Source organism: Typopeltis vanoorti, chromosome 10, assembly GCF_054136105.1.
Source record: "Typopeltis vanoorti isolate ZY-2024b chromosome 10, IOZ_Tvanoo_1.0, whole genome shotgun sequence".
Taxonomy (NCBI): domain Eukaryota; kingdom Metazoa; phylum Arthropoda; class Arachnida; order Uropygi; family Thelyphonidae; genus Typopeltis; species Typopeltis vanoorti.
Genome location: NC_143558.1, coordinates 130,034,396 through 130,056,033, shown reverse-complemented (window position 1 = coordinate 130,056,033; position 21,638 = coordinate 130,034,396). Strand labels below are relative to the sequence as shown.

The following is a 21,638-nucleotide window of genomic DNA, read 5'->3' as shown; positions in this document are numbered from 1 at the left end:
AGAATTGTATGCTTTTCTAATCAATCTTATACAATACTTTCAGAGCATGATCAGAAACTTGTTTCATTGTGGATTTAACATTTATGGTTTCCTGTTCCTTCCTTTTTACTATCTACTAAGTATCCAGTAAGGAGGTAAGGGATAATTCCCTTACTGGGAATTATTCTAGGGTAAAGATATGCACAATACATCTCTAATACAGAGACTTAGCCTCTCCTTTACCGAGATCTACTGCATGGTGAAGAGTCGCATTCTTCCAGAGGTGGATTTCCCCCCCCCCCAGTTTGCCTGCTTGCGAGATGAAAAACACCAGATAAACTGGCAGAAAAAACCCTGCTGTCCATGCCCAAGACCAACTAACTTGGCTATGGCTGAAGAAGATCCTCGAGCTCCTCACGTCATTGACGGGAATCGAACCTAGGACACTCCTTCCTCAGGCATATGGTTGTGAAGCACAAAGCTACTAGGCTAACCGCACGGACTATTATGAACAAGAAGCTACTGTCCAAACAGATCTTGGAGAAACTGAATATTTCACAATACGTAAAGGGGTGTGACAAGGATGTATTTTATCTCCATACCTGTTTAACTTGTACAGCAAATACATTTTAAGAATGGCAGGGCTGCAGGAGTCTTCAGTTGGAATTAAAATTGGTGGAAGAAATATTAATAATTTGAGGTATGCAGATGATACCTTACTAGCAGAATGCAAAGAAGATTTTGGAGGAACTTATTATGAAAGTTAAAGAAGAAAGTGCTATATATGGCCTTAAACTTAACCTCAAAAGACAAAAGTTATGGCAACATGTGAACTTAATGATTTTGAAGTAATAGGGAGAAAATGGAAGTAGTTAACAATTTTATGCTCCTAGGATCCTGAATTGATAAAGATGGGTATTGTACTGAAGAAGTTAGGAGATTATTACTCCGAAAGAAAGCAATGACAAATGTAAGCAATATCTTTAAAGATATTAGCCTCGCAACAAAAATCAGAATCGTGAAAGCAATGGCATTCTCTATGGTACTGTATGGATGTGAAAGTTGGACCCCAAGATAGAGTGAAAGAAGGAAGATAATGCATTTGAATTATGGGTTTGGAGACGCTTACTAAGAATACCATGCACTGCAAAGCAAACCAATAAATCAGTGATAGACAGAATAAAGCCAGATTGCTTCCTCAAAGCCATGATCATCAAGCAAAAACTGCCCTACTTTGGACAGATTATGCAAATAAATGACAATCTGAGGAAGATAATGATGCTTGCTAAAGTTGGTGGAAGTAGGAGAAGAGAAAGAACAAGAATTAGATCGGTGGATAAAGTTAAAGAAGCAACTGGAATGTGCCTGGAAATTCTGAAAGATATGGCTAGGGACAGATCTGAATGGAGAGTGTATGTTCATAGACTCACTAGGTGTCAAAATCGACTAGATGGAGCATAACAGCAAATGTATCCAGTTCACCAGTGTATAGAAGGTTGCAAGTGTCTTTAATTTAGTATACTTCTGGATGTGAGGAGGGGGGTCCTTGGATGTGCTGATGCCTTCATTCCAGGCAGGGCTTGTTGAAATTGTTTTTGTTGTTTTTTTTCCCCTGTTAACCAACAATTTGTTAATGGTTTAGAGAAGTACAGTCACCTTAGTGTTTGTGTACACGTGCGTGCACCTTTAAAATCCCGAGATTACCTTAATGCCAACATTATCAACAATCAAATTACTGACATATACCCTCAAAGGGTGGACAGGATATGATAGTACTACATGAAAAACGTACATCACCATCAACTTCCTATCTACAATTTTCTTCTAAATCAATCTGTTACTTGTCAAGACTCCAACATTATCAGATCATATATTTTTGTCTTCTAATGCACTTTATACTGTATCAATCCACCTATATCTTAGTCTTCTGAGTCTTTTTCCTGCCAACCTAGAAGAGAACACTTGTTTCTAATCTTTCCTTTCCCATTCTGTGTAAGTGATCATACCACCTGAGATTAGCTCTGTTAATGCATTCCTGGATGCAAACAATGTCAAGTTCCTTCCTAATATCCTCGTATTTAATATATTGCATTGATGCCATCTGTTCATGCCCCTAACCCTTCCCAGGTATCTTGTCTTTTTCAAATGTTTTATTTCTAACCTAGCTCTAGGATCCATAAGTTAAAACAGGCTTGAATAGTGTCTTGTATACAGCTAAATTTAACATTTTCACTAATTTCTCTTTTATTCTATATAATAAATTTAGTTTAATCCTTTATCCAAGTGTGAGCAAACGAAGTTTGCACCTGAAAGTATCTTCAGGACTGGGGTAAGGTAGTACAACACCGGACAACTCACTGCAAAGGTGGAGCAAGCTAACATCACTCCTATCTCAGTATCTCCCATAATGCAAAACACATCTCCTTGCGGATATGTCTAATGTTATGCATTAAGGGAAGGGACACTACCCAGACTAGTTTCGACCTTTATTGAGGTCTCTTCAGTGGGAGCCAGGCCCAAGTGGAGATACCAGGCAGAAGCATTAGCAAGGTCATCTCTACCTATAAGAGTTGCCAAACGGTGTGCCACCTTTTTTATTAAATTACTCTGGATTTAGAGAAAGATCAACTTTCTCTAAAGGTCAACTTTAGAGAAAGCTCCCACTGAAGAGACCTCAATAAAGGTCGAAACTAGTCTGGGCAGTGGCCCTTCCCTTAATGCATAACATTATACATATCCGCAAGGAGATGTGTTTTGCATTATGGGAGATACTGAGATAGGAGTGATGTTAGCAGCACCACCTTTGCAACGAGTTGCCCGGTGTTGTACCACCTTACCCAAGTCCTGAAGATACTTTCAGGTGTAAACTTCGTTTGTTCACACTTGGATAAAGGATTAAACTAAATTTATTATATTCTATATAAATTTATTCAGTTGACTTCCTACCATACCAGCTTTGTTGATTCTATTGTCTATTTCCATATTTAATTTATCATCTTCATTAAAAATCGTGCCTAAGTAGCTGAAATGTTTACTTGTTCTATAGGTTCTCCATTCACAATGCAGTTGATATTTTCAATGCTTCTTCCTATTTTCATCGTCTTTGTATTGTAATTGTTTGCCTTCATACCATATCTATTATAACAGTTATTCAATTTATTCAGAGAATCTTGCAGACTTGAACTTGATTTATTTAGCAGTATAACATCGTCTGCATTAAGCAAAGAGCTAACATTAACATCTCCAATTTTAATATGTTTAATACCACTTTCCTTCATAATGTGATCCATATAGATAATGAATAACAGAGGGGATAATGTACATCCTTGTCTCACACCAGATTTAACATTAAACCATCTTCCTGTACTTCCTTCAATTCTAACTGCTGACTTACAACTCAAATAAAGACTAAGTACTGCTTGATATAATGCCCCATTGACACCATACAACTGTAGTGTTTTGAATACCTTCTCTCTTAGCACCTTGTCATATGCCTTTTCCAGATCTACAAAACTTAAATACAAAGTTATATTACCATAATTTCTCAACTATTTGTCGTAAAGTGAAAATCTGATCCTGACAGCCTCTATTTGGCCTGAATCCAGCTTGCCTTCCACAATTATTCTCAACCATTTCCCAATATACTTGCATAAATCTTACCAGGAACAATCAGTAGGGAAATATCTCTGTAATTCTCAAAAAGGGAAATAAAACATTCAGTTCTATTTCCCTTTTTCTATATGGGTACTAAGAGAGCGCTACCTTAATCATCTGGAATTTGTCTGTCTGTCCAGGCTTTCTGAATTATGCAGTGCCACCACCACTGAAAGACTTTTGTACCTCCATACTTGAGCATTTCTAGTCGAATATCTCATCTACTCCAGCTGCCTTTCCACATTTCAGGCCTTTGATGGCTTTTTTTCTACATCAAGTATTGATATCTATTCCTGATTGAATGATGTTCAGGGTTTTTTACCACTGTCCTGTTACTGATTGTTTCATTTAGCAATTTTTTGAAATAATTACTCCATATATCAAAGATATCTTTTTCTCCAGTTTTCATGTCACTTTTATCATCTCTAATTCCTTTTTCTAGCACTATTTCCTCAATTTCTGAGCTTCTTCAATAACCTCCATGATATCTTACCACCTTCTTGATATTTATTTTCTATGTTCTTGCCAAATTCTTCCCATAACTTTTGTTTGGGTAGTTTTACACAGTGTTTAGCTTTCTTAAATTTGTCTCTGTATTCTCTAAGAGCACAAACTAATTTATTTGTCAGGAACTTTTGATATGCTTTCTTCTTTTCCTTCACTGCCTCTTTAAGTTCCTGTGCCACCACAGAGTTCTGATTTTTCTATCCTTGCAGACAACCTAACCACGTGCCTCTCTGGCTGAATCAATCAATGTTTTCTTCCGGATTTGTCACTGAACCTCCAATGTTTGGTTCCTGTTTCTCAAACTCTTTTGTTTTTTCTTGAATAATGTTTGTGTATTTTAGTCTACAGTTCATGGGAGTTGAAAAAAAGAGTAATTACTTTAAAAGAATGTCAAAATGACAAATGCAGTGATGGAACAGTGGTAAGAAATACACAAGAGGAAATCCATCAGCAACTTCAAATGCAGAGAGACAACTGGAGTATATTATTTCAAACATATAAATTACCCAAACCCATTTTAACTTATGGATCTGAGAGCTTGGTAGGAAACAAGTGAATGCTTACTAACTAAGCTACCAAGGCAGCTGATCAAAAGCCTACCTTGGTAGTTCAGTAAAAAGCCACTCTTTGTTTAGGTTGGAGTGGATCCTGTAGAAAGCATGAACATTATTAAAATGCCTGCTCTGGATAAGCATGTATAGTTCCTTGAGAATATAAAGATTGTCATACATTAAAAAAAAAAAAAAAAAAACAGACATGAGTGCTCTGAGAACAGATCGTAATAGGAAAGATATGTGTCACTGTTACTGTATTACACAAGAATGGATGATAAAATTCAATCTAAGGTGAGGTGGTATGGTACTTGAACTGAATGGAAGAGGTAAGCCTAACAAATAGATAAGACAAAAAACATGCTAAGATGCAAGAAAAAAAAATTACAACACTATTATGAGTTGGGGGAGGGGGGAAGAAATGATGCAATTACTTTAGAAGACAAATTTAATATATGACAAATAAGTTTCATTTTGGAGGAAAACTGTTTCATAGTATCTTGTATAAATCTCTTGAGGGTACATAAAAGTAACTGATGAAGTTTTACTAATGTTGTTCATTAATGCAACATCAAAATGAAATATAATCATTCCTTATCTGTATAAATCTGAAAATATTTATATTCCAATATGTTATGTTATCTGGTAACAATCTTATTTGCAATGAATTTTATAATTTATATTCTGTAAAGTTAACAATACTTACACACCACCAATAGTAACCGTGCAACATGTTTTCTCTGGAAAGGCATTGGAGGCTGGCTGAATGTAATCAATCACAACATGAACTTTTTTCCCAATTAATTTTTTCCTAAGAAATTCACGGGCTTCATACATATATGGAATGCCATATAAGGCCCTAAATGCTCGTCCTTTGTTATCTTTTGGATCAGACTGCTTGTCATCTGAACTGCTATACGGAGGATAGTGAAGTATAGCATTAAATTCCATTCTTTTAAATTAATTTACAACATAACTAATTTTAAATCATGTGATTTGATATATGCTAAGATGTGTTATGGAAATATATAGTTTTCACATGTAAGGAACCTAGATGAGAATCCTAGAAGATTGAATTTTCATTTGGTGAAAATAATTCAATTACATATATTGGGTTGGCAAATAAGTTTGTTCGGTTTATGTGTTAGTACAAGTTTACGCCGCTTCACCTGTCACTATTGTTGCGCTACAGCGCAACACTATTGCACAGTTGAAAGGCGACATTTCACATAACCATTCAGTGCATTTTCGTTTGGATTACTTCAGTTGAGTGTGTGTAATATATTTTTAGAAATGGAAGGAAATAACGTACATTACTGGCATATTTTGCTTTTTTATTTCAAAAAAGGCAAATGAGCTTCGGATGCCCATAAAAAAATATGCAGCATATATGGGGATGGTGCCTTAACAGAATGTGTATGCCAAAATTCTGTTTTGGAGATTTCGACATCAGTGATGCGCCTCACGCCAGTTGCCCGACCGAGGTTGAATCGAGTGCTGTGAAGGATATCGTCGATAAAAATCCATCACAAACAGTGCGAGAGATTGCTGCAGTACTGAACATATCCTATACAAGCAATGAAAACCATTTGCACAAGCAATGAAAACCATTTGCACAAGCAATGAAAACCATTTGCACAAGCTGGGATATGTTTCAAAACTCAATGTTTGGGTGCCGCATAAATTGACTGAGGTCAATATGACTGCTCGCATATCCATCTGTGATTCACTACGATGTCGCCAAGAAAACGACCCATTTTTGAAGGGGATGATTACAAGACATGAAAAATGGAACATGGTACATAAAAGATCATGGGGCACAAGAGCAAACTGCTGCAAACAACCTCAAAATCGGGATTGCACCCAAAGAAGATCATGTTCTCTGTGTGGTGACATTATAAAGGTATTGTCCACTACGAGGTGTTACCATCAGGCAGAATGATTGATTCAACTGTCTACTGCTCACAATTAACGCAACTGGCCCATGCAATTAGCACAAAATGGCCTGAATTGGCAAATTGGAAAGGAGTTGTCTTTCACCACAACAATGCCGGACCCCACACATTGTTAACAAACCAGAGTAAATCGTTCCGTCTTGGTTGGGATGTTTTGCCGCATCCTCCAGACCTGGCACCTTCCGATTACCACTTATTCCAATCATTGCAGAATTCTCTGAATGGGAAAACCTTTGCAAATGACGAGGCTGTCAAAAGACACTTGGATCAGTTTTTCGCCAGTAAATCTCAGGAGTTTTATGAATGTGGCATAATAAAGTTGGTGGACAGATGGCAAGAGGTCATTGATAAAAAGGGTCAATATATAACTGACTATTACGTATTATATATACAGGTATCCCTTGCTTAACGTGGGATTTGATTAATGCGGCGAAATTAATTATGCCAATTGCTTGATATACGCGGGAAGAGTTTTGATTAACGTGCCTTTAACTCTGCGGAGCTCACATCTGATCTGACAGATACACGCAAAATGTTTAATATAAATATTCTTACACAATTCAGTGTATAGCTTGGAGGTCATGAGTATCTGTGCATTCATATGTTACAAGTGATATTCCGCACTGTTTTTTGCTGTTAGTTTGGTTTAACACATTTTATGTAAATGTTTGTGATATTTGATAGTAAATTGTACTGAGAGATACCGCAACTTCCGATGTCAGTATATTATGGTTTAGTTGTTTTTTTTATTCTTTGTTCAATAATTTATACCTGGTACATAAGAATGATGCCATCTATGAAAATTATAAGGTATAGACCAGAAGAGCACAAGTATTGTAGATAGCAGCCTGAAAAAAACTCTACAGCTAAAGAAAATCCATCTATTGTTATGCTGCAAGTAAAATAAAGAATGAATGCGAAAGAATAACTACTGAATGTAGACAGGTGACAGATGCAGAAGAAGTTGTTCGACAATTGAGTGCCCATTCTGTTAACTATCAGCCAGGTAGCTTTATGCCACCTCTTCACTGGGTGAAAAAACTCAGATGTATGAGGAGACAGTACTAAAGCTACTGCACAAACTGATTAAGAATTCAACAATAGGGTTTGATGAGATATCAGTACAGACCGTAAAAGTACATTCAGATGAACTGGCTGAGCCTTTGAATCTCAGAACAGGCAAGATTCGACAGAAGTGGAAAGAACGTATGATAATCATCACTAAAAACACATATACTAACCACAGTAATGACTATTTAATTCATAAATATTTCATCCCAAGTACTGGGGACATCATCAGTGCAGTAATTCAAACAATACTAGGAATGACATACAGTTAGGGTGCATGATTACAATGGAATTCCATTGTAATCATGGAAGATTTTTTTCACATTACATTCAAATAAGTGCTTCATAACCCTTTCACTAATTCCAACACACTCAATGTCTCATTTACTTTTTTACTGATGATAAAGAAGTAAATGAGACATAAAACCAACACCAATTTTTTGAATTTGTTGTGTAGAATTTATGAAGGGAAAAAAATGCTGTAAAGCAATCAGCTTAATTTACTCAAAGAGGTCAAAACACTCAATGTTTTGACCTATACATCAGGGTCATAATCAGGAAAACCTATATATAAGAACAAGACACAAACTACATGACATCACTGTTTGTTAGATCTTTACCCTAGCCTTACCTTTGATGAGAAAAAAAGAGAAAATAAAATAAGCAAAGGTAATTAAATAAATTACAAACTTTTATAATAAGTATAATAGACCCACATTCTATATATATAATAATATATATAGAATGTAAAAAAAAAATAATTTATGAAATACATCAAATGCATCTCTACAGTCCTGTTGTCTTAAGATTTTCAAGTGTAGGGGTTGTTCTGTCATCATTTTCTGAATGCTGCAGGTGAGTCTTCCAGATTATTGTGTTAAATCTGGAATGAACAATTACATTGTCTTTCAGTGTTTCATTCGGGATTTAACTGAGATGCAACATATTCTTTAAAAAAAAAAAAATGACTTGTAAATAGATAATAGTTGAATCTTTGTACATATAGTATTAATAGTCTTTTCATGTAAAAATTTTATGTATACGATTGTAAATGGTCCTTAAATAACGACAAGAAAATATGGTATTGTAAAGGCGACTTTGTAACAAGGTCAAAGTTTAACATAATCGTAATCTGATTAATAACATGACCGCGGGAAAACTGCGATGTGAACCAAAGGCACGTGTAAACTAACCTCGCGAAGAACGCAATGAGAAGAGAAGGTGCGATGTGCAAAATTTGGGTGGCGTCTGCAAAATCAATGACATAATAGGGAGAACATACATGGAGCCTATAAAAGTTTTAGCGACACTAGTTCAAGGCTTCTTTTGGTGGTTATTTTTCAACTCATTCAAGTTTTGAGTGTTGGCTGTCCCCTGCGGTTTTCCGTGGGTAGTTGCTTCAATGTGACAGGAACGAGTAAGTGACATTCAGCGGCGAAGATGTGGCTATGTAGTGGACTTGTTCGAGCATAGTATTCAATGCGATGAGACGAACAGCGAATGTCAAGGTTTCGAGTAGCACCAAGCACACATTTCCGTCTTATGGGTTTCCTAGGCATAAGGTTAGAAAGAAGCATGTGTCCGAAGAATTATCGACTGGCCAAGACAGGGAACAAGGAATCGAAAGACAAGGAAGTGATCGGAAGAAAGTCTGAAGGAACAGAATGAGAAATATCGCCTAATTGAATTCATCAGGCTGGTAAACTAGAGTTTATGTCTTATTGTATAATATCTTGAAGCCAGGGTGAGCAATTGAGCATAAAATTTGTAAATCGGACTCATTAAAGCAGAATTCAGGACTTTAGCACCTATTCCTTTAACAAAGATCTTTAGTATTAGAAGTGTAAAGTTTCAAGCATTATTGTTAATTTTAGGTCAATGTATTGTATTGAAGTTAATTAAGGAGGAGGTGAGACTAAATCTACTTATTTGTATTAAGTAATTGGGATATGGGCAGGATGAAATTTTGTTATATATCATCTGATGAGAAATACCTATTGTGAACTTTATCTTGTGTGCTAGTTTAGCTTATTTAATTTTGAGGACCTTTCAACTAGTTTAAGTTTTGCTTAGCATGTATCGTATTTAGTATAAATAAATTTCTTTGTCTTTTAATCCAAAATACATGTCTGATCATTTAAGTCAATGCACCACCTGCTATAAATATAGAACCTGTATATGTCATAAGCGTGGGAGTTTAAGATAGAAAACGGTTACGACTGCAGTTAAGAGTAAATTAGTAAGGGCTTGAGTGATTCTGATAGTTTTTGAAATCATGATAATCTGTGAATCATATCTCTGACAAGAAATTCTTATCTTGTATAGGAACTAAGATGACGCAGCTAAACAAATAAATTCTCTTAGTTCCAAAAAGGATTTGATACCAGATTTTAAATCAGGGAGAAATTGGCTCTAGCTTGAGGCATTCTCTTTGTTTGAGTTTTGCACACGATTGTAATTCTAGGATAGGCTACGGAAAATCATAGAAGGAGTGCAGCGGATAGGAACTTGATTGGAGTTTTAAAGTAAGAAAAAAATTTTTGTCATTTAGAAGGAAATTAAATAAGCTTATTAAGGAAGTGATTAGTTTTACAATAGAAATTAAATTTAAAAAAAAAAAAAGACATTACACTTGGAATTACGAATCCATCATTCTTGTTGATATCAAGATGATGAATCAGCATCTGATAAGTTTTCATGAATTTTCTTCTAAATCAGGTTTTGATGCAGTGCAGGGACTTGATGCCTTTCCAGTTAATTCTGTGACAGGTTTGGAACGTATGGTCTGACAGGCCTCTTTGGCCATAGTGAAGGAATATTTAATGTAGTGTTTGCCTTTTCTTATTGGAACTGTGTGTCCTGTTCCCCCTATGTAGGCAAAGTAAGGAAGGGATCTTTGGATGAGCTAAGCATACTTTGTAATTTTGCAGGACATTTGAAAGTTGACTTAATATCTTATTTATGTAGTGTTCTATATATTCTGTTTTGTTATTTCCCTAATGTATGCTACAGCTATGGAATATATATATATATATATATATATATATATATATATATACACACACACACACACATACACTAGAGGGGCTCTGACCCCCCCCCCCCCCCCCGGCACCCAACTCCCCGAGTTACGGGCTGGTAAGCAGGTTCTCCATTGCTTTGAAACGTCCGACAAATTATTGTCTCATAAAGGCAAACACATTATTGGACATAAAAAACTTCAAATGTCGGCTTATCAGCTTAACCCGGCTCAAAATAATGAAGAGACAAAAAACGTGACATAAAAATGTTTCAAATTTCAACTTATCTTTTTATATATATATATATATATATAGATAGATAGATTGGATTATATCCTATCCTATCCTCATCCATCTAGGATGGGTTTGAGTCCCCTCCTAATGAGGGATTACTGATGTATTAATGCAGCTGGTTCACCACTCCTCTGCTGCATCTCCTAAGGGCAATATTCATTCATGTGTGTTCACTGGGCCGGTTTGCCTGCTTACGGGATGAAAAACCCCAGATAAACTGGGGAGAAAAAACCTGCTGGCCACGCCCAACACCGGCTAATTTGGCTATGGTTGAGGAAGTTCCTTAAGCTCCTCATTAAATTTAATTTCATTAAATATAACTTCATTACTCATCAGAAGTATTTCGCTTGCATCCGTCTTATGACCATCCAGGTAATTTGTCTAACCCGCATGCCTCCATTAAATAAATTATTCGCATTATTATTTAATTTTCTCTGAATAAACTTTCTTTTCCATGACATAATAAATTTGGGGATTTTAGACTGGGAATAATTCCTAATTTTCTGTAATACTCTAATCTGATTCATTATATGCTGTATGCAATACACTTATCAGTGGAACAGATGTACGGAGAGATTACTGCATACAGAATGAAAAATGTTTCCATTGCTTCACTCATGTTTGCGCAGCGCTACAAGCCTGAAAGTGCACCGAGAGTATGACTGAGTAATGTAGTCGTAATAAACTGAATTCCTTCAAGTGACGTAATATGCACCACAGAACATTTATTCTCTCTCTCTCCAGCCTGTATGTACTACTGATGTAGTAGGTGTTATTTTCGAATCCATGATTGACATAAAAAATAATAAAATAACTATTCTGAGTAAGAGCCTATGTAGCTCAGTGAATGTAGCGTTTGTACACCATGGCACTTGACTGTACGAAGGAAGACTTGTTTTGAATCTAGTCGTCAACTAGGGGAAATTTTTCTAAGCCTTTTTTTGACCGGTTCCCGAGTTAGTCAATCTCTGGCACGGGCAAGCGGGTTTTTTCTTCCTGAAACTCTGGTTTTTCGTCCTGTAAACTCAAGAAAATCGACCATAGAACCCACATTATTTCAGACATTAAATGTATTGTGTTAGGGTTAGGGAACACAAGTTGGCGGCACTTGTTGAGTCATCTCTCTTCACTGTGTGCTGCTTAATTAGTGATAGCCATGGGCCAGCTATCTCTGATTGGCTGCCAGTAGAGATTGAACTGCCCATTCTCCAAAAGTTAGATAGGGTTAAATGGCCTCGCCTACTCCCTATATGGGAATAAAAAGGCGTTAGCTGATTTTCTTTTTTCTTCTATTCTGGATAAGAATATTTATCCAAAGCTTCTTCCTTCCTTCCTATTTTATAATAATTCAGATTACATTTCAACTGAGTTTTAAACTTTCTGAGAGAAGAACGTTGAGCAACACAGTTATTTATATGAAACAAAATGACAATGCAACTGTACTTCAATAAGTTATTTTATTTATTTTGTGTACTGAGCATAAATCGAGCTCTAAAGAATTTATATTTCAATATTTCGAATGTACACAGTACGAATTTCGAATGTAAAGACACTTATGAAAATTCTAAAATTGAGAATTTTCAGAGTTGAACTCGTTTTTAATTTTAGCTTAAATTTTATGTTTTCAAACTGTGATCAGTTTAAAGACATTAAAATGTCATGAAGGTGGCTTTTTTTAATGGCCTTCCTTTTATAAATATAGCGACAAAATGAACTTCTGTATGAGAAAAAGGCTTCCTCATTTGGTAAAAAGTCACTGCTTGCTATACAAGCTGCAGGTTCAAACCCAGCATAAAGTGTGGATATTTGTTAAAGCCTGTTCTGGACAAGCTTATTATTATTATTATATTTATTTTATATATTATTATTATATATATGAAGTTGCAGGATTATGACGAGTGAAAGCCATTGTATAAGTCCTTTAAACACGTTTTCCAAAGTTTATAACAATTAAAATGGCTGTCTCTTCCAGTAAGGAAAATCGATTAATATGCCATATGCAAAATTTATAGCACACGTGCAAGAAATATAGAAAAGAACAATTCAGGAAAGTTTAGTATATACTGTATAACATTTTCCAGATTACAAAATCTTTCAACTTCGTGTACATGGTACAACTTCGATACAAGTTAAATTACAGTGAAATATGTGGAAATCGTGTGCTACTAAGTTAAAATTTTGAATGCAGAAGGAGAAGGAATAAGGTAGTGCCCTCTTTATATATATTGTTGGAAATTATATATACACACACACACACACACACACACACACACAGTTGGAAAATGTCCACGATCTAAGGACTGGACAATATTGGCATAAATTTTCAACTCTCAAATTAAGTTTTACTTCATACAGCCTTTTATTTAAATTGACTGAAGTTGAATTTTGTAGTACTTTCTATGCATTTCGTCTTATATGAGAATACTGAAAGAGTTTAAGGATCAAAAGATGGTAAATATGCCAGATAACATTCTTAATATAGACCAATTTCAAGGTGTTTGAATTTAATTATAGTTAATCACTAAATTTATTTCCACTATCTCTTTTCAGCACAAATTCTATGTGGGTATTATTGGAAAAATTTTCTCATTACACCTCTTCACTGTCCCTACGACCCTTCTAAATTATGTTGAATAGCCGCTATACAGTTCATTTGTTTATCCTTCCGTAATTGAATATTACATATATTTGAACATTATGATGTATTTCAGCTGCATTTTTTTTTCTTTGTATTTTCGCAGGACTTTTATGCCTCCATATTGAAATGAGTCCTTTTAACACATTCCTGTGTAATTTCCTTTTTATATTATAGTATTAGTTAATTAATAGCTTTTAAAGTAATTACAACAGCTAACCAAAATATTCTAATCTTCAATCATCACCATCTCTAATTCCTATTGCAGCATTCTTCCTTCCATCCCTTAGTTTTAGTGGACTCCTGAATGTTTTACTATCTTCATGATATTTATCTTTTCTATTCTTTCCAAAGTATTTCCATGATTTTCTGTCAGCCATTTTAAAGTATAATTAACTGCCTAATATATTCCTCTGTGCTCTTTAAAGATCGCGTTCTGCTTTTCTAGCTAGGAGCTTTTATACGATATTTTTCTTCCCTATATTGCTTCTTATCCTCTGTCCGCTATGGAAAGCTTATTTTTATACTTTTGCAGAAGACTTCGTTACTTGCTTCCTTTATAATTAATCTAGAGCAAGGGGACTCATTTCGAGGTGATATCACCATCTTGTCTGGATGCCAAAAACGCCACGTATTAAAAGCACTGTAGTAATTTAATGATTGTAAATTTATGGAATTCTACAGTATTTACAGAATGACTTCAAGCAATGACTAAAAATAATTCCTTTATTCAAAGAAACTGCTAAAAGTTTCGATACCAATACAGCGAATACTTAGGTTTTCATTCTCCATATAAATCCATAGACAGCGAGAGAATGTAAAATGTCATGCAAATGACTTGCCATGAAAACCTGCATTTTCCACAAATATAACATGATACAAGTTGAATGAGCTGATCTGCCCGTGCAAGAATCGAGAGAGAGGGAAAACAGCTACATGATAATCATCTTTATTATGCGTTCAGATCTCATGCTTGCATCTAATTTTAAATGTGGAACGAGTTCTAATTCTGTTTAATTACTGAGTGATCAGCAAAGTATTGCGATGAAATATCGCAATACTTATCATCTTTCTTGTATAGGTAAAGTTGATAAGGCTCTGTATTACTAAAACCTTGGTATTTAGGGTCTAGCTAGTCACTGAGGAGACCTCAAAAAAGGTTGAAACTGGTCTGGGTAGTGACCCCACCCATAATGTATTGCAGTATACATATTCTAATGAGATGTGCTTTCCATTATGGGAAATACCAAGAACAGTGATCAGAGGTTTAACCACCTTTACAATGAGTTGCCCTGGTGTTGCACCACCTTTAGACTTGAACTAAGTTCAGGTGCAAACTTAACTGTTTGCTTACTTGGAATTAGGAGTTAAATAACCAAGCTTATAAAATTACTTGGTAACCCTAATATACAGTATCCCCAAGTTAAAAAATTAATCACACACACACACACACACACACACACACACACACATATATATATACACACATCTGAGGATTTGGCTGTAACAAATATGACCACATTGCCACCAATCGGTGAGAGAGATCAAAGGGTCTTAATTTGGGAGGTGGCTAAAGGTGTAGAATTTTCAATAAGACAGGGTACATGTGGAATTATCGGGCTGGAAAGTATGACAAGCTTAGGAGTTTGATTGGTTCAGTGCCATGGCATGTACAACTGCAAGGACTAGAAGTTGATAGTGCATGGGAGGTAGTTAAGAAGTGCTTGCATGAAGCAATGGCTGACTGTATACCTAGAGTCCGAATAATAAATCAAGTAGAGGTTAAATGGATGAATAACACCATTAAGCTTGAGCTGCAAAAAAAGAAACAACTATGGAAGGAATTTAAGGAGAAAGGTGACCGGCAGGCACATGAACGGTATAAAGCGCAGGCCAGAAGGGTGACGAGTGTGGTAAGAAAAGCAAAAAAGGATTACGAAAGAACATTGGCCATGCAGGCTAAAGAGAATCCTAAACAGTTTTTTTAGATATGTAGCAAGTAAAAGGAAAAATGTACATGGCAGATTGATTTTAAAGAATGCCGATGGTAGGGAGGTAACTGAATCAGCTGAGATAGTTGAGTTACTGAGTGAGCACTTTGCAAGAGTATATCATCCAGGTGGTGATATTGCAGAAACGAATAAATCAGTAGATTATACGGGAATTGTGGTTAATGAAGTGGAGGTGAGTAGTCTATTGCATAACCTCAATGTCAATACATCTGTGGGATTGGATGGTATACCAGCTCGTGTTGTACGAGAAGCAGCTAAAGAATTGTCAGTACCCTTGACCATTTTGTTTAATTTGAGTCTCGGGTCTGGGTTAGTCCCGAGCGGGTGAAAAGAGGGGAAAATAGTTCCACTGCATAAAGGTGGTTCCAAGACTGCTGTTGTAAATTACCGACCGATTAGCATATCAGGAATCATTGTCAAGGTCTTAGAGAAATTAGTCAAGAAAAGAATACAGGATTGGATAGATGAAAATGGGATATTGTATGGGGGACAACATGGTTTTGTGAAGGGTAGATCATGCCTCAGTAACTTGCTCACGTTTTATAACACAGTGACGGCTGAACTGGATAGGGGTAATGGGTTTACAGTGATACTACTGGACCTTGCCAAGGCCTTTGATAGGATACCACATGGAACCCTAATCAGTAAACTGGAGCAGATGGGTATAGATATAGGGTTGGTGAGATGGATAGGAGGGTGGTTGAAGGAGAGATATCAAAGAGTGGTTTATTCAGGAGTGGAGTCTAAAAGAAGTCTTGTGACTAGTGGAGTGCCACAGGGCTCTGTTCTTGGACCACTGCTTTTCAATTTGTTCATCAATGATATTGGAAAGGATCTGAGAGGAAGTGTTCACTTGTTTGCTGATGATGCAAAGTTGGGTAGAGCAATTGTAAGTGCACAGGATGTCAAAATTTTACAGGATAATTTGGATAGTTTGGAGGACTGGGCTAGGAAAAATGGATGTCAATTTAATGTGGCAAAGTGTAAGGTTATGCACTTTGGGGTGAAAAGAATAGCAGCAGTATATCGCATTGGTGGAACCATACTCCAGGAGATTGATGAGGCCAGGGATTTGGGAGTGTTGGTGGATAGGGAGTTGAAGTTTAGGGGGCACATTGCAAAAGTAACTAAAACAGCTCACCAAATCACTTGGCTTCTGAAAAATACTTTAACATGCAGAGACGAACAAGTTGTTGTTCCTCTGTATCGAGCCTTGATAAGACCCCATCTGGACTTCTGTGCCCAGTTATGGGCACCAGGGTTTCTTCGTGATGGGGAGAAAGTGGAGAGGGTCCAGAGACGAGTGACCAAGATGATAGCAGGTCTGTGGAATGAACCTTATGAGAATAGGTTGAAGATTTGTGGGTTGCAGAAATTGGACGATAGGCGAAGGAGGGGTGATATGATTGAGACATTCAAATTACTGAAGGGTTTTTATAAGATTGATCCAGAAGATATTTTTGAAAATATGACTGGTGGTGGGAGGACTAGGGGCCATGCATGGAAGCTGGGCAAGAGCGTGGTTGACAAGGGTGTTAGAGCTAGGTTCTTTACTTGGAGAGTGGTAAATGAGTGGAATAAGCTTCCAGAGTCTGTTGTGGGTGCTACGACCGTGAATGAGTTCAAGGCAAGGTATGATAGATACTGTGTGAATGTTGAATAGTTGTTCTTGACATGATGTTAGGGCCTCCCTCGATGAGTCTGTCAACTCCTTGGAGTTTCCCGGAACAATAATAATAATAAATAATAATATATATATCAATAGCAAACAGACTTGCATGCTGTAATGAATTGGGAAAGATTTATTTATTCATTTTTATTTTTAAATTTGGATCATATTTGATAACATGTTGATAAGTTAAATATTATAGACGAATATTTCTTTTTTGATTTTATAATTTCTTTCTAAATTTTATAATTTTAATTTTTTTTTTTTTTACTTTAGTTTCCAAATGATAATAATTCAATTTGAAATTTAGATGTCAGACAGAATACAGATCATCAGAATGATGAGGCATTTAGCGCATATGTATGAATCACATTTTAAAAAAAAAAAGAGGTGTGGAAAATACAGAACCTCCAAGTACTTGAAAAAAATAAATAAATAAAAATGAAAATAAGAGATTGGGTGAAGATGGGATCTCAATTCAAACAAATGCTAACAGTTTCTTTATACACGAATCAATTTAAAAGGAAAATTATGTATTATCAAAGAATCAGGCAATAAATAATAATTTTATATGAAAAAAAAAAAAAAAAAAACTTTGAAAAAATTAACAGAATCTAATTAAATCAAAAAATATATTGTTGTTAGAATGACAGACGAAGCGAGACTGTGGAAATTTGGATGTGAAAACTCAGTTAAAACTTTACTCTGCTTTAATCATGGCATTCATTTAGCAGTTGTTGGGACATTTTATAAATATATTTTATATTTATAAAATGTCCACCAATGAAAGTTTATTTTCTTTCCCCAGGAAAAGAAATATATATATATATCTAATGTAATAGGGTTATAGGAGTCTTCTTTTTCACCACCACCCTTACTTTGATTTACTTTGACATCTATCTAACAGGGAATTGGTAAAAGAATGTCTCAAGTCCATGAAACAGATGCTTGCATTGTCTGCAAATATTTCCATAATTAATCTTAAATCAGAATTTGCATGCATAATTTCTTCTAAATCTGTTAAAACGTGTAGGTACTATTTAACATTCCTTTATACTTCAACTTCAAAATCTCTCCTCCTCCTTCCCTTTATTCATTCCACCTCCTATTGCTGCTGTCTTTTGGAACACTTTTTCCTCTTAGCTTTATCTTTGCTCTTTTTCTCTAAAGTCTTGAAATATAATGCTAACAAGTTTCTTTCTTATTTTTTTTCTCTCCTCAAATTTATACCCATCCACAGTAATACTGTAGTATACGTCGAAGAACCTCTTCTGTATAGGATTACCATAAAATTCTCTGCTTTTCATTTGGTCATAAAAATATGAAAATGAAAACCAAAAGTCAGATACTGTTTTTGATTTATCATTTTTCTTAAATTGATCCTAGCTATTGGGTATCTAGCGTGGTGGGATTTAGTGTAAAATTTGTTAATTGCAGTGTACTGCAATCAGGAAATGTCACTAAGATATTGAGTAAAAAGGGGATGTAGCGACTATTTCATTATTGGAAGGAAGCCCACGGTGGGCATGCCTATTTGTAAAACAATTCTTTGGACAAACTTGTATACGGATGGAGTTCATAACTCGTCTTTTTTTTTTCCCTATACATATCCTACCCTCTCGTCTGTCCTATGATGGGTTGAGTCCCCTCCTAATGAAGGGTTACTGGCATATTAATGCAGCCAGTTCGCCACTCCCGTTCTGCATCCCCTAAGGGTGATATTCGTAATCCGTGTGTTTACAGGGCCAATTTGCTGCTTGCAGGATGAAAACCCCAGATAAACTGGGTGTGTGTGGGGGGGGACCCTGCTGTCCATGCCCAAGACAGGCTAATTTGGCTATGGCTGAGCAAGACCCTTGAGCTCCTCACATCGACAGGAATCGAACCTAGGACACTCCTTCACCAGGCATATGGTTGTGAAGCGCATAGCCACTAGGCTAACCACACGGATTACATATATAATTTATTTTATTTCTTGTAGCCATTCTTTATAAAAGGTTTCACTGATATCATATTTCCTTTTCAGTGCTGCTCAGTGGAACAAATGGTTGGGGCTCATGTTTGAGGGTGCTGATGATTCCATAGATTTTGTGCTAGATAGTGGTATGAATCTTTGTGTATGTATTGGCCTGTGTGTGTGTGTGTAGGTTTACAATAGAACATTAAGATTCATTTTAATGTGTTATTTATAAGGCATCAGTTACCCTCATATGAAATTTCTGGTTTTCTGTTCAGCCAATATTTTGATTAACACTAAATTTTGACAGTTATTTTAAAATTTATTTTATCTTGTAATCATCACCTAACTGATGTTTAAACAAGTGAAGTTAAAGAACCTTAATAAAATTTAAAATCATTATTTCCCCCCCCCTTGTTTTCAAAACCAGTCTGGAACTATTACAAAAGTATTTTTTTAGTAGTGTAACAGAAAAAGATCAGTTGCTTAAGCAACTGTTACCAAGTCTTAGACAGGAGTAATGTTTATCCCAAGCAAAGTGAAGTCAAAATTTGACATGCAAATCAAGCTAGAATATCAAACTTGGAAAACATGTTCAAGAGGAATTTTAAACATGTTCATGCTTAAAATTCCAATTTTGCTATTGTTACATTCAGTGGCCTGTCATAGCCAATTAATTTGGCTCACTGGAATTTTAATTAATGCTCTGTATAGTTACTCCACTCTGTGTAGTGTATGATGCATTCAAGTTGCATTCTGGCCAGTTTGCCTGTTCTGTTGGATGAAAAACCCAAGTTTCAGGGAGAAAAACAGCACCTCCATATGAGACCAACTAATTCGCCTTCAGATAAAGGTTTTCTGTGCATTGTAAACAGGATTTGAATCCAGGTCTTTCCAACTAAAGGAAATCATCAAACTGACTGGAGGCTCTGTTTTGTTTTTTTTTTTTAAAGAGCAGAGAAACATTCAAAGAAGAATAAAGATTTCAATAATTAAAAGAAGTTTTAGGAATTAAAATAATACTGATTAGGAAGTCTAATTAAGTAGGCAATTTAGAAAAACTTATGTATAGTATAAGTATAGGTTAGAATTAAAAATAACAATTACAAAGAAATATGAGAACTGGCCAGGTTCTTAAAAACCTATCCCACATGGAAAATTAGAGGTTCTTTAATATGCATTTAACATATACAAAGCAGCAGTTGTTTCATAGAAAAGTTTCATATCAGTTAAACAAAGCTTCATCTGCAGGCTTGTTTTAAGCTATTATTTATACAGAAACAGTAATATCCAAATCAGAAACTCGCATTTAAATTTCTGTTTTGATGAAGAATAGATAAGTATAGATAATTAAATACTTTGGCAATTTAACTTATGTGAGCATAAATGAGTAAAATCTGCATTTTGCTGGTTTTAAGCTATTATTTATACAGAAACAGTAATATCCAAATCAGAAACTTGCATTTAAATTTCTGTTTTGATGAAGAATACATAATTAAGTAATTCAGCAATTTAACATATGTGAGCAACAATGAGTAAAATCTGTATTTTGAACTAAACGTAGCCTTTTTAATAATTTAATTTTTTTTTTTAATAATTTCTGATTTTTGAAATCCTTCTGTGACTAACACCACAAACAATTTCTGTTAGTAATGTAAATAAACATGGGCCAACTGCCTACTGTTAGAAGAGGTAAGCTTATATGATTAGTACATTGTAAAATGTTTTCTTGTCCCCAGTGCTTTATTTCCATCTTAGTAAGACAAAAATTAAACAGAAATCTAGCAATAATAAAGTAATTTATTAAAGTATTATAGTAATTGTGGAAGGTCAGAAATGTATAGAATGCTTGTTCATTTTAAATAATGAATTATAACTATTCTACAACTGTTGATTACTGCACCGATGAGAAAGGCAAGAAAGAAAGAGCAAGAAACAAGTTAATAAAATAACCCAGCAGGAAACATAAAAACAAAACTGCAGTGTGTGGGTTTAAAATACCCTTTTCATTTAGTCTCCTAGTTTACATTATCAGCAGCAGTCTAATGATTGTTTTATTTTGATTAAAACTATAAAGAAAAACAATACTTTTTTCTTTTCCATCTTCGCAAAGGCATGATCTGTAGCTTTCCCATGAGTTATTGTATTTCAGTACTTGTTCCCCTGCCACTATTACCACACATACTTCTCATATCCTCTTCCACTTTAAGACTGCAGAAAATCACTTCCTCAAGGAAATCCGCCAATTCAGCAAACAGAAAATAGTCCCTTCTTACGACACAATTAAAATATCATTTGGACATAAAATTATGAGCATTTAGTATTTTTTAAATTAAA

At 35.3% G+C, this 21,638-nt stretch overlaps 1 protein-coding gene across 1 annotated transcript in view; it reads right to left on the bottom strand.

Moving 5' to 3' along the window:
• The window catches only part of Tudor-SN (Staphylococcal nuclease domain-containing protein 1), a 271,338-nt gene that overhangs the window by 138,101 nt on the left and 111,599 nt on the right, over positions 1-21,638 (bottom strand). Inside the window, exon 9 of the mRNA XM_090399685.1 lies at positions 5,398-5,604. Coding sequence (XP_090255811.1) covers positions 5,398-5,604 — 207 coding nt within the window. The remainder of the gene's footprint in view (positions 1-5,397; positions 5,605-21,638) is intronic.